General features: G+C 42.0%; 1 protein-coding gene across 1 annotated transcript in view; it reads left to right on the top strand.

Annotated features, from left to right (window-relative positions):
* The window catches only part of LOC139394303 (TBC1 domain family member 1-like), a 141,790-nt gene that overhangs the window by 57,478 nt on the left and 68,987 nt on the right, over positions 1-15,325 (top strand). Inside the window, 2 exon segments of the mRNA XM_071142335.1 lie at positions 351-478; positions 11,347-11,532. Coding sequence (XP_070998436.1) covers positions 351-478; positions 11,347-11,532 — 314 coding nt within the window.

Genomic DNA, 15,325 nt, shown 5'->3' with positions numbered 1-15,325 from the left:
GTGTGTATTAATGTGTGTGTGTGTGTGTGTGTATATTAATGTGTGTGTGTGTGTGTGTGTGTGTATTAATGTGTGTGTGTGTGTGTGTGTGTGTTACAGTGACGTAGCAGCCCTGTCCAGTCCAGTAGCAGTATGTGCGTGTATTAATGTGTGTGTGTGTGTGTGTATTAATGTGTGTGTGTGTGTGTGTGTGTGTGTGTGTTACAGTGACGTAGCAGCCCTGTCCAGTCCGGTAGCAGTGTGTTTGTTAATGTGTATGTGTATGTATGTGTGTGTTACAGTGACGTAGCAGCCCTGTCCAGTGTGTGTGTGTGTGTGTGTATTAATGTGTGTGTGTGTGTGTGTTACAGTGACGTAGCGGCCCTGTCCAGTCCGGTAGCAGTGTGTGTGGTAGGAGACAGTCCTCTACGGAGACACTCCTGGAGACAACAGATCTTCCTACGTGTCGCTACCCCTCAGAAAAACACTGACAGCAATGGTACGTACACACACACACACACACACACACACACACACACACACACACACACACACACACACACACACACACACACACCTGTTTTGAGTAAGGAGGGTGACTGTATCTTGTATCAGATAAGGATGTGTGTTCTTCATAGCAATAGTCGTCCGTCTACTGCATGTGGTTTGTCTCAAGATAAAGATTCTAAATGATTCCTTCTAGTTCTAGAATGTGAATGTGAATCTACTGCATGTGGTTTGTTTCAAGGTAAAGATTCTAAATGATTCCTTCTAGTTCTAGAATGTGAATGTGAATCTACTGCATGTGGTTTGTCTCAAGATAAAGATTCTAAATGATTCCTTCTAGTTCTAGAATGTGAATGTGAATCTACTGCATGTGGTTTGTCTCAAGATAAAGATTCTAAATGATTCCTTCTAGTTCTAGAATGTGAATGTGAATCTACTGCATGTGGTTTGTCTCAAGATAAAGATTCTAAATGATTCCTTCTAGTTCTAGAATGTGAATGTGAATCTACTGCATGTGGTTTGTCTCAAGATAAAGATTCTAAATGATTCCTTCTAGTTCTAGAATGTGAATGTGAATCTACTGCATGTGGTTTGTCTCAAGATAAAGATTCTAAATGATTCCTTCTAGTTCTAGAATGTGAATGTGAATATACTGCATGTGGTTTGTCTCAAGATAAAGATTCTAAATGATTCCTTCTAGTTCTAGAATGTGAATGTGAATCTACTGCATGTGGTTTGTCTCAAGATAAAGATTCTAAATGATTCCTTCTAGTTCTAGAATGTGAATGGGTGGTTTGTAATGGAACTGAATCCCAAACCTGGTTTAAATAGCAGCACATGTAAATGGCCCTCGGTTTAGTGTGTTACTGACGGCTAGTGGTGAAAAACAGTGTTACTCCTGATTTGAGCCAATAGCTTTTCAATAGGAAGTCATGAGATGACGGTCAACAGAACAGATGTGTTTGTCCGTCATGAGACCCACTGTGTCCGCTTTCGTGCGTATGAAACTTGTCCGAAGAAAAGTTAGATTCACCTTTTTTAAGGACAAAAAAAACAGACATGGATGACTTCATGTGTGTCCCAGAGACCGTACAGAACAGCGGTGTCCTGAGCCCTCAGAGCACAGACTGGTGTAATGACATCACCTGGCCACTAGATGGCACTGTTGCTTTGTGACTTACTGTTAGTCGTGGACTTCGTTCGACTTGGACTTTGGAGCCACGTAAATCCAACAGGCAACACATTCAAAGATCAGTAGAGACTGGGTTACTGTCGGTCTGGTACATTAGAGACTGGGTTACTGTCGGTCTGGTACAGTAGAGACTGGGTTACTGTCGGTCTGGTACAGTAGAGACTGGGTTACTGTTGGTCTGGTACAGTAGAGACTGGGTTACTGTTGGTCTGGTACAGTAGAGACTGGGTTACTGTCGGTCTGGTACAGTAGAGACTGGGTTACTGTCGGTCTGGTACAGTAGAGACTGGGTTACTGTCGGTCTGGTACAGTAGAGACTGGGTTACTGTCGGTCTGGTACAGTAGAGACTGGGTTACTGTTGGTCTGGTACAGTAGAGACTGGGTTACTGTTGGTCTGGTACAGGAGAGACTGGGTTACTGTTGGTCTGGTACAGTAGAGACTGGGTTACTGTCGGTCTGGTACAGTAGAGACTGGGTTACTGTTGGTCTGGTACAGTAGAGACTGGGTTACTGTCGGTCTGGTACAGTAGAGACTAGGTTACTGTCGGTCTGGTACAGTAGAGACTGGGTTACTGTCGGTCTGGTACAGTAGAGACTGGGTTACTGTCGGTCTGGTACATTAGAGACTGGGTTACTGTCGGTCTGGTACAGTAGAGACTGGGTTACTGTTGGTCTGGTACAGTAGAGACTGGGTTACTGTCGGTCTGGTACAGTAGAGACTGGGTTACTGTCGGTCTGGTACAGTAGAGACTGGGTTACTGTTGGTCTGGTACAGTAGAGACTGGGTTACTGTTGGTCTGGTACAGTAGAGACTGGGTTACTGTCGGTCTGGTACAGTAGAGACTGGGTTACTGTCGGTCTGGTACAGTAGAGACTAGGTTACTGTCGGTCTGGTACAGTAGAGACTGGGTTACTGTCGGTCTGGTACAGTAGAGACTAGGTTACTGTTCCTACATGTGTAAACTCCACCTTTATACCTGTGTAAACATGTATTTAAGGTAATACACAATTTACCTACCGTCTACCACCACGCTCTCTCTCTCTCCTCATCTCTCTCCCTGTCTCTCTCTCCCCATTCCCTCTGTCTCTCTCTCTGTCTCTCTCCCTGTCTCGCTCTCCCCATTCCCTCTCTCTCTCTCTCTCTGTCTCTCTCTCTTTCTCTCTCTCCCCATTCCCTCTCTCTCTCTCTCTCTCTTTATCTCTCTTTATCTCTCTCACTCTTTCTCTCTTCCTCTCTCTTTATCTCTCTCTCACTCTTTCTCTCTCTTTCTCTCTCTCTTTATCTCTCTCTTTATCTCTCTCTTTATCTCTGTCTCTCTATCTCTCTCTATCTCTCTCTATCTCTCTCTTTCTCTCTCTCTTTCTCTCTCTCTTTCTCTCTCTCTGTCTGTCTCTCTCTCTGTCTCTCTCTCTGTCACTCTCTCTTTCTCTCTCTCTCTCTCTCTCTCTCTCTCTCTCTCTCTCTCTCTCTCTCCCTCCCTCCCTCTCTCCCTCTCCTTGGCCAGGTTTTAGTTACAGTTCTCTGGTGACAGATGGAGTGTGACAAATCATATTTAATCAACAATGCCGATGTACAAACATAAGTACCCAGAACAGGTTATACCACGACAGTAGACTGAAGACAATACCTGACCATACCTGTGTTTACTGTCTAGTTGTTATATTCTAGAGAATACCTGACCATACCTGTGTTTACTGTGTAGTTGTAATACCATACCTGTAACTACCTGTAACTACTGTCTAGTTGTAATACCATACCTGTAACTACCTGTATTTACTGTCTAGGTGTATTACCATACCTGTAACTACCTGTATTTACTGTCTAGTTGTAATACCATACCTGTAACTACCTGTATTTACTGTCTAGTTGTAATACCATACCTGTAACTACCTGTGTTTACTGTGTAGTTGTAATACCATACCTGTAACTACCTGTAACTACTGTCTAGTTGTATTACCATACCTGTAACTACCTGTATTTACTGTCTAGTTGTAATACCATACCTGTAACTACCTGTGTTTACTGTGTAGTTGTAATACCATACCTGTAACTACCTGTATTTACTGTCTAGTTGTAATACCATACCTGTAACTACCTGTATTTACTGTCTAGTTGTAATACCATACCTGTAACTACCTGTATTTACTGTCTAGTTGTAATACCATACCTGTAACTACCTGTGTTTACTGTGTAGTTGTAATACCATACCTGTAACTACCTGTAACTACTGTCTAGTTGTATTACCATACCTGTAACTACCTGTATTTACTGTCTAGTTGTAATACCATACCTGTAACTACCTGTGTTTACTGTGTAGTTGTAATACCATACCTGTAACTACCTGTAACTACTGTCTAGTTGTATTACCATACCTGTAACTACCTGTATTTACTGTCTAGTTGTAATACCATACCTGTAACTACCTGTATTTACTGTCTAGTTGTAATACCATACCTGTAACTACCTGTATTTACTGTCTAGTTGTAATACCATACCTGTAACTACCTGTATTTACTGTCTAGTTGTAATACCATACCTGTAACTACCTGTATTTACTGTCTAGTTTAATGCCATACCTGTAACTACCTGTATTTACTGTCTAGTTGTAATACCATACCTGTAACTACCTGTATTTACTGTCTAGTTGTAATACCATACCTGTAATTACCTGTAACTACCTGTATTTACTGTCTAGTTGTAATACCATACCTGTAACTACCTGCATTTACTGTCTAGTTGTAATACCATACCTGTAACTACCTGTATTTACTGTCTAGTTGTAATACCATACCTGTAACTACCTGTAACTACCTGTATTTACTGTCTAGTTGTAATACCATACCTGTAACTACCTGTAACTACCTGTATTTACTGTCTAGTTGTAATACCATACCTGTAACTACCTGTATTTACTGTCTAGTTGTAATACCATACCTGTAACTACCTGTATTTACTGTCTAGTTGTAATACCATTGTAATACCATACCTGTAACTACCTGTATTTACTGTCTAGTTGTAATACCATACCTGTAACTACCTGTATTTACTGTCTAGTTTAATGCCATACCTGTAACTACCTGTATTTACTGTCTAGTTGTAATACCATACCTGTAACTACCTGTATTTACTGTCTAGTTGTAATACCATACATGTAACTACCTGTATTTACTGTCTAGTTGTAATACCATACCTGTAATTACCTGTAACTACCTGTATTTACTGTCTAGTTGTAATACCATACCTGTAACTACCTGCATTTACTGTCTAGTTGTAATACCATACCTGTAACTACCTGTATTTACTGTCTAGTTGTAATACCATACCTGTAACTACCTGTAACTACCTGTATTTACTGTCTAGTTGTAATACCATACCTGTAACTACCTGTAACTACCTGTATTTACTGTCTAGTTGTAATACCATACCTGTAACTACCTGTATTTACTGTCTAGTTGTAATACCATACCTGTAACTACCTGTATTTACTGTCTAGTTGTAATACCATACCTGTAACTACCTGTATTTACTGTCTAGTTGTAATACCATACCTGTAACTACCTGTATTTACTGTCTAGTTGTATTACCATACCTGTAACTACCTGTATTTACTGTCTAGTTGTAATACCATACCTGTAACTACCTGTATTTACTGTCTAGTTGTAATACCATACCTGTAACTACCTGTATTTACTGTCTAGTTGTAATACCATACCTGTAACTACCTGTAACTACCTGTATTTACTGTCTAGTTGTAATACCATACCTGTAACTACCTGTAACTACCTGTATTTACTGTCTAGTTGTAATACCATACCTGTAACTACCTGTATTTACTGTCTAGTTGTAATACCATACCTGTAACTACCTGTATTTACTGTCTAGTTGTAATACCATACCTGTAACTACCTGCATTTACTGTCTAGTTGTAATACCATACCTGTAACTACCTGTATTTACTGTCTAGTTGTAATACCATACCTGTAATTACCTGTAACTACCTGTATTTACTGTCTAGTTGTAATACCATACCTGTAACTACCTGCATTTACTGTCTAGTTGTAATACCATACCTGTAACTACCTGTATTTACTGTCTAGTTGTAATACCATACCTGTAACTACCTGTAACTACCTGTATTTACTGTCTAGTTGTAATACCATACCTGTAACTACCTGTAACTACCTGTATTTACTGTCTAGTTGTAATACCATACCTGTAACTACCTGTATTTACTGTCTAGTTGTAATACCATACCTGTAACTACCTGTATTTACTGTCTAGTTGTAATACCATACCTGTAACTACCTGTATTTACTGTCTAGTTGTAATACCATACCTGTAACTACCTGTATTTACTGTCTAGTTGTATTACCATACCTGTAACTACCTGTATTTACTGTCTAGTTGTAATACCATACCTGTAACTACCTGTATTTACTGTCTAGTTGTAATACCATACCTGTAACTACCTGTATTTACTGTCTAGTTGTAATACCATACCTGTAACTACCTGTAACTACCTGTATTTACTGTCTAGTTGTAATACCATACCTGTAACTACCTGTAACTACCTGTATTTACTGTCTAGTTGTAATACCATACCTGTAACTACCTGTATTTACTGTCTAGTTGTAATACCATACCTGTAACTACCTGTATTTACTGTCTAGTTGTATTACCATACCTGTAACTACCTGTATTTACTGTCTAGTTGTAATACCATACCTGTAACTACCTGTATTTACTGTCTAGTTGTAATACCATACCTGTAACTACCTGTATTTACTGTCTAGTTGTATTACCATACCTGTAACTACCTGTATTTACTGTCTAGTTGTAATACCATACCTGTAACTACCTGTATTTACTGTCTAGTTGTAATACCATACCTGTAACTACCTGTATTTACTGTCTAGTTGTAATACCATACCTGTAACTACCTGTATTTACTGTCTAGTTGTATTACCATACCTGTAACTACCTGTATTTACTGTCTAGTTGTAATACCATACCTGTAACTACCTGTATTTACTGTCTAGTTGTAATACCATACCTGTAACTACCTGTATTTACTGTCTAGTTGTATTACCATACCTGTAACTACCTGTATTTACTGTCTAGTTGTAATACCATACCTGTAACTACCTGTATTTACTGTCTAGTTGTAATACCATACCTGTAACTACCTGTATTTACTGTCTAGTTGTAATACCATACCTGTAACTACCTGTAACTACTGTCTAGTTGTATTACCATACCTGTAACTACCTGTATTTACTGTCTAGTTGTAATACCATACCTGTAACTACCTGTAACTACTGTCTAGTTGTATTACCATACCTGTAACTACCTGTATTTACTGTCTAGTTGTAATACCATACCTGTAACTACCTGTATTTACTGTCTAGTTGTAATACCATACCTGTAACTACCTGTAACTACTGTCTAGTTGTATTACCATACCTGTAACTACCTGTATTTACTGTCTAGTTGTAATACCATACCTGTAACTACCTGTAACTACTGTCTAGTTGTATTACCATACCTGTAACTACCTGCATTTACTGTCTAGTTGTAATACCATACCTGTAACTACCTGTATTTACTGTCTAGTTGTAATACCATACCTGTAACTACCTGTAACTACCTGTATTTACTGTCTAGTTGTAATACCATACCTGTAACTACCTGTATTTACTGTCTAGTTGTAATACCATACCTGTAACTACCTGTATTTACTGTCTAGTTGTAATACCATACCTGTAACTACCTGTATTTACTGTCTAGTTGTAATACCATACCTGTAACTACCTGTATTTACTGTCTAGTTGTATTATCATACCTGTAACTACCTGTATTTACTGTCTAGTTGTAATACCATACCTGTAACTACCTGTATTTACTGTCTAGTTGTAATACCATACCTGTAACTACCTGTAACTACCTGTATTTACTGTCTAGTTGTAATACCATACCTGTAACTACCTGTATTTACTGTCTAGTTGTAATACCATACCTGTAACTACCTGTATTTACTGTCTAGTTGTAATACCATACCTGTAACTACCTGTATTTACTGTCTAGTTGTATTACCATACCTGTAACTACCTGTATTTACTGTCTAGTTGTAATACCATACCTGTAACTACCTGTATTTACTGTCTAGTTGTAATACCATACCTGTAACTACCTGTATTTACTGTCTAGTTGTATTACCATACCTGTAACTACCTGTATTTACTGTCTAGTTGTAATACCATACCTGTAACTACCTGTATTTACTGTCTAGTTGTAATACCATACCTGTAACTACCTGTATTTACTGTCTAGTTGTAATACCATACCTGTAACTACCTGTAACTACTGTCTAGTTGTATTACCATACCTGTAACTACCTGTATTTACTGTCTAGTTGTAATACCATACCTGTAACTACCTGTAACTACTGTCTAGTTGTATTACCATACCTGTAACTACCTGTATTTACTGTCTAGTTGTAATACCATACCTGTAACTACCTGTATTTACTGTCTAGTTGTAATACCATACCTGTAACTACCTGTATTTACTGTCTAGTTGTAATACCATACCTGTAACTACCTGTAACTACTGTCTAGTTGTAATTGTCCGTAAATGTTGAATTTGTAGGAAGTGGGTATTCATTTAGTTTAGGCATAGTGGTCCAACCTAATGGAAGGTTAGGTTTAGGAAGGGAGGTTTAGGAAGGGAGGGCTAGGTTTAGGAAGGGAGGTTTAGGAAGGGAGGGTTAGGTTTAGGAAGGGAGGGTTAGGAAGGGAGGGTCAGGTTAGGAAGGGAGGGTCAGGTTTAGGAAGGGAGGGTCAGGTTTAGGAAGGGAGGGTCAGGTTTAGGAAGGGAGGGTCAGGTTAAGGAAGGAAGGTTTAGGAAGGGAGGTTTAGGAAGGGAGGGTTAGGTTTAGGGAGGGAGGGTTAGGAAGGGAGGGTTATGTATAGGGTTAGGAAGGGAGGGTTAGGTATAGGGTTAGGAAGGAGGGTTAGGTATAGGGTTAGGAAGTGAGGGTTAGGTATAGGGTTAGGAAGGTAGGGTTAGGAAGGTAGGGTTAGGTATAGGGTTAGGAAGGGAGGGTTAGGAAGGGAGGGTTAGGAAGGGAGGGTTAGGTATAGGGTTAGGAAGTGAGGGTTAGGTATAGGGTTAGGAAGGTAGGGTTAGGAAGGTAGGGTTAGGTATAGGGTTAGGAAGGGAGGGTTAGGAAGGGAGGGTTAGGTATAGGGTTAGGAAGGTAGGGTTAGGAAGGGAGGGTTAGGTATAGGTTTAGGAAGGTAGGGTTAGGTATAGGGTTAGGAAGGGAGGGTTAGGTATAGGGTTAGGAAGGGAGGGTTAGGTATAGGGTTAGGAAGGGAGGGTTAGGTATAGGTTTAGGAAGGGAAGTTTAGGTATTGGGTTAAGAAGGGAGGGTTAGGAAGGGAGGGTCAGGTATAGGGTTAGGAAGGTAGGTTTAGGAAGGGAGGGTTAGGTTTAGGGTTAGGAAGGGAGGGTTAGGAAGGGAGGGTTAGGTATAGGGTTAGGAAGGTAGGGTTAGGTATAGGTTTAGGAAGGTAGGTTTAGGTATAGGGTTAGGAAGGGAGGGTTAGGTATAGGGTTAGGAAGGTAGGGTTAGGTTTAGGGTTAGGTATAGGGTTAGGAAGGGAGGGTTAGGTATAGGGTTAGGAAGGGAGGGTTAGGAAGGGAGGGTCAGGTATAGGGTTAGGAAGGTAGGTTTAGGAAGGGAGGGTTAGGTTTAGGGTTAGGAAGGTAGGGTTAGGTATAGGTTTAGGAAGGTAGGTTTAGGTATAGGGTTAGGAAGGGAGGGTTAGGTATAGGGTTAGGAAGGTAGGGTTAGGTTTAGGGTTAGGTATAGGGTTAGGAAGGGAGGGTTAGGTTTAGGAAGGGAGGGTTAGGTTTAGGAAGGGAGGGTTAGGTTTAGGAAGGGAGGGTTAGGTATAGGGTTAGGAAGGGAGGGTTAGGTTTAGGAAGGGAGGGTTAGGTTTAGGAAGGGAGGGTTAGGAAGGTAGGTTTAGGTATAGGGTTAGGAAGGGAGGATTAGGTATAGGTTTAGGAAGGGAGGTTTAGGTTTAGGAAGGGAGGGTTAGGTATAGGGTTAGGAAGGGAGGGTTAGGTATAGGGTTGGGAAGGGAGGGTTAGGTTTAGGAAGGGAGGGTTAGGTTAGGTATAGGTTTAGGAAGGGAGGGTTAGGTATAGGGTTAGGAAGAGAGGGTTAGGAAGGGAGGGTTAGGTATAGGGTTAGGTATAGGGTTAGGAAGGTAGGTTTAGGTATAAGGTTAGGAAGGGAGGGTTAGGTATAGGGTTAGGAAGGGAGGGTTAGGTATAGGTTTAGGAAGTGAGGTTTAGGTTTAGGAAGGGAGGGTTAGGTATAGGGTTAGGAAGGGAGGGTTAGGTATAGGTTTAGGAAGGGAGGGTTAGGTTTAGGAAGGCAGGGTTAGGTATAGGGTTAGGAAGGGAGGGTTAGGTTATTACTTATTACTTCCTTAATGTTTAACTCTCTGCTACTGACTGGGTTTGAAACCATCTGTAACCCTACGAGACTGTGTTAGTCCACTGAGCTAAAGTCCTTCAGGGTGAGGCTGATTGTTATGTGAATGTTGTTTACTGAATCCTCTCTTGTACGTACTGCACACACACACACACACACACACACACACACACACACACACACACACACACACACACCAAATAGAACACAGAGTAGCATGGAAGAACCTGATAGTCAATTAATGAATCTAAACTGTGTGTGTGTAATGGGTGTGTGTGGTTGTGTTGAAAGGAGTGTTGAAACTAGCACAGTCACTAAAACAAACACAACCAAACTTCTTAAGAAACTGACGCACTCGGCCACAGTGGCACCCTCCACCCACCCCTCCTCTGCAAACACCCTGGCTCCACCAGAGCCAACGCCCTGCACACACGCACACACACACGCGCACACACACACACACACACACACACACACACACACACACACACACACACACACACACACACACACACACACACACACACACACACACACACACACACACACACACACACACACTGTGGATGTTACCTGTATCTAGAGGTGAGACTGGGGGGGAGGGGCTAGGGGCCAGAGAATGGGGAACCCTGGACTCAGGGGCTAGGGGCCAGAGAATGGGGAACCCTGGACTCAGGGGCTAGGGGCCAGAGAATGGGGAACCCTGTACTCAGGGGCTAGGGGCCAGAGAATGGGGAACCCTGGACTCAGGGGCTAGGGGCCAGAGAATGGGGTCTATAGCAGCATAGATGGACACTAATGAATTATCCGATCTCTCTCTCCCTCCCATTTCTCCCCCCTCCCTCCCTCTCTCTCTCTACTCCCTCCCTCCCTCTCTCTCTCTACTCCCTCCCTCGCTCCCTGCCTCCCTCCCTCGCTCCCTGCCTCCCTCTCTCTCTCTCTCTCTCTCTCTCTCTCTCTCTCTCTCTCGCTCTCTCTCTCTCTCTCGCTCCCTGCCTCCCTCCCTCTCTCACTCCCCTCCCTACCTCCCTCCCTCCCTCCCTCTCTCTCTCTCTCTCCTCCCCCCTCTCTCTCTCTCCTCCCCCCCTCTCTCTCTCCTCTCTCTCTCTCCTCCCCCTCTCCCTCTCTCCTCCCCCCTCTCTCTCTCCCCATCTCAGACAGGGGTGACTGCTCCCTAGATGGCAGGGGCGTGTCTGTGTGCGGGGTTGGAGACGGATCACTAGGCGTGGTTCCGGAAGAGAGGAAGAAACGTGGCCGAGCAGAACTGAGACGGCTGTGGAGGAAGGCCATCCTGCAACAGACACTACTGCTGAGGATGGAGAGAGAGAACAACAAGATACAGGGTAACAGAATGGAGAGAGAGAGAACAACAAGATACAGGGTAACAGAATGGAGAGAGAGAACAACAAGATACAGGGTAACAGAATGGAGAGAGAGAGAACAACAAGATACAGGGTAACAGAATGGAGAGAGAGAGAACAACAAGATACAGGGTAACAGAATGGAGAGAGAGAGAACAACAAGATACAGGGTAACAGAATGGAGAGAGAGAGAACAACAAGATACAGGGTAACAGAATGGAGAGAGAGAGAACAACAAGATACAGGGTAACAGAATGGAGAGAGAGAGAACAACAAGATACAGGGTAACAGAATGGAGAGAGAGAGAACAACAAGATACAGGGTAACAGAATGGAGAGAGAACAACAAGATACAGGGTAACAGAATGGAGAGAGAGAAAGAACAACAAGATACAGGGTAACAGAATGGAGAGAGAGAGAACAACAAGATACAGGGTAACAGAATGGAGAGAGAGAACAACAAGATACAGGGTAACAGAATGGAGAGAGAGAACAACAAGATACAGGGTAACAGAATGGAGAGAGAGAGAACAACAAGATACAGGGTAACAGAATGGAGAGAGAGAGAACAACAAGATACAGGGTAACAGAATGGAGAGAGAGAGAACAACAAGATACATGGTAACAGAATGGAGAGAGAGAGAACAACAAGATACATGGTAACAGAATGGAGAGAACAACAAGATACAGGGTAACAGAATGGAGAGAGAACAACAAGATACAGGGTAACAGAATGGAGAGAGAGAGAACAACAAGATACAGGGTAACAGAATGGAGAGAGAACAACAAGATACAGGGTAACAGAATGGAGAGAGAGAGAACAACAAGATACAGGGTAACAGAATGGAGAGAGAGAGAACAACAAGATACAGGGTAACAGAATGGAGAGAGAGAACAACAAGATACAGGGTAACAGAATGGAGAGAGAGAACAACAAGATACAGGGTAACAGAATGGAGAGAGAGAACAACAAGATACAGGGTAACAGAATGGAGAGAGAGAACAACAAGATACAGGGTAACAGAATGGAGAGAGAGAGAACAACAAGATACAGGGTAACAGAATGGAGAGAGAGAGAACAACAAGATACAGGGTAACAGAATGGAGAGAGAGAGAACAACAAGATACAGGGTAACAGAATGGAGAGAGAGAGAACAACAAGATACAGGGTAACAGAATGGAGAGAGAGAGAACAACAAGATACAGGGTAACAGAATGGAGAGAGAACAACAAGATACAGGGTAACAGAATGGAGAGAGAACAACAAGATACAGGGTAACAGAATGGAGAGAGAACAACAAGATACAGGGTAACAGAATGGAGAGAGAGAGAACAACAAGATACAGGGTAACAGAATGGAGAGAGAGAGAACAACAAGATACAGGATAACAGAATGGAGAGAGAGAGAACAACAAGATACAGGGTAACAGAATGGAGAGAGAGAGAACAACAAGATACAGGGTAACAGAATGGAGAGAGAGAGAACAACAAGATACAGGGTAACAGAATGGAGAGAGAGAGAACAACAAGATACAGGGTAACAGAATGTAGAGAGAACAACAAGATACAGGGTAACAGAATGGAGAGAACAACAAGATACAGGGTAACAGAATGGAGAGCGAGAGAACAACAAGATACAGGGTAACAGAATGGAGAGAGAGAGAACAACAAGATACAGGGTAACAGAATGGAGAGAGAGAGAACAACAAGATACAGGGTAACAGAATGGAGAGAGAGAGAACAACAAGATACAGGGTAACAGAATGGAGAGAGAACAACAAGATACAGGGTAACAGAATGGAGAGAGAACAACAAGATACAGGGTAACAGAATGGAGAGAGAGAACAACAAGATACAGGGTAACAGAATGGAGAGAGAGAACAACAAGATACAGGGTAACAGAATGGAGAGAGAGAACAACAAGATACAGGGTAACAGAATGGAGAGGGAGAGAACAACAAGATACAGGGTAACAGAATGGAGAGGGAGAGAACAACAAGATACAGGGTAACAGAATGGAGAGAGAACAACAAGATACAGGGTAACAGAATGGAGAGAGAGAGAACAACAAGATACAGGGTAACAGAATGGAGAGAGAGAGAACAACAAGATACAGGGTAACAGAATGGAGAGAGAACAACAAGATACAGGGTAACAGAATGGAGAGAAAACAACAAGATACAGGGTAACAGAATGGAGAGAACAACAAGATACAGGTTAACAGAATGGAGAGAGAGAGAACAACAAGATACAGGGTAACAGAATGGAGAGGGAGAGAACAACAAGATACAGGGCAACAGAATGGAGATAGAACAACAAGATACAGGGTAACAGACTGGAGAGAGAGAGAACAACAAGATACAGGGTAACAGAATGGAGAGAGAGAGACAACAAGATACAGGGTAACAGAATGGAGAGAGAGAGAACAACAAGATACAGGGTAACAGAATGGAGAGAGAGAGAACAACAAGATACAGGGTAACAGAATGGAGAGAGAGAGAACAACAAGATACAGGGTAACAGAATGGAGAGAGAGAGAACAACAAGATACAGGGTAACAGAATGGAGAGAGAGAGAACAACAAGATACAGGGTAACAGAATGGAGAGGGAGAGAACAACAAGATACAGGGTAACAGAATGGAGAGAGAACAACAAGATACAGGGTAACAGAATGGAGAGAGAACAACAAGATACAGGGTAACAAAATGGAGAGAGAGAGAACAACAAGATACAGGGTAACAGAATGGAGAGAGAGAGAACAACAAGATGCAGGGTAACATAATGGAGAGAGAGAGAACAACAAGATACAGGGTAACAGAATGGAGAGAGAGAGAACAACAAGATACAGGGTAACAGAATGGAGAGAGAGAACAACAAGATACAGGGTAACAGAATGGAGAGAGAGAACAACAAGATACAGGGTAACAGAATGGAGAGAGAGAGAACAACAAGATGCAGGGTAACAGAATGGAGAGAGAGAGAACAACAAGATACAGGGTAACAGAATGGAGAGAGAGAACAACAAGATACAGGGTAACAGAATGGAGAGAACAACAAGATACAGGGTAACAGAATGGAGAGAACAACAAGATACAGGGTAACAGAATGGAGAGAGAGAGAACAACAAGATACAGGGTAACAAAATGGAGAGAGAGAGAACAACAAGATACAGGGTAACAGAATGGAGAGAACAACAAGATACAGGGTAACAGAATGGAGAGAACAACAAGATACAGGGTAACAGAATGGAGAGAGAACAACAAGATACAGGGTAACAGAATGGAGAGAGAGAGAACAACAAGATACATGGTAACAGAATGGAGAGAGAGAGAACAACAAGATACAGGGTAACAGAATGGATAGAGAGAACAACAAGATACAGGGTAACAGAATGGAGAGAGAGAACAACAAGATACAGGGTAACAGAATGGAGAGAGAACAACAAGATACAGGCTAACAGAATGGAGAGAACAACAAGATACAGGGTAACAGAATGGAGAGAACAACAAGATGCAGGGTAACAGAATGGAGAGAGAGAGAACAACAAGATACAGGGTAACAGAATGGAGAGAGAGAGAACAACAAGATACAGGGTAACAGAATGGAGAGAGAGAGAACAACAAGATACAGGGTAACAGAATGGAGAGAGAGAGAACAACAAGATACAGGGTAACAGAATGGAGAGAGAACAACAAGATACAGGGTAACAGAATGGAGAGAGAGAGAACAACAAGATACAGGGTAACAGAATGGAGAGAGAGAGAACAACAAGATA

This window comes from Oncorhynchus clarkii, unplaced genomic scaffold (genome assembly GCF_045791955.1).
Source record: "Oncorhynchus clarkii lewisi isolate Uvic-CL-2024 unplaced genomic scaffold, UVic_Ocla_1.0 unplaced_contig_9911_pilon_pilon, whole genome shotgun sequence".
Taxonomy (NCBI): Eukaryota; Metazoa; Chordata; class Actinopteri; order Salmoniformes; family Salmonidae; genus Oncorhynchus; species Oncorhynchus clarkii.
Note: the sequence above shows the minus strand (reverse complement) of the source record. Positions and strands in the feature narration are given on the sequence as shown.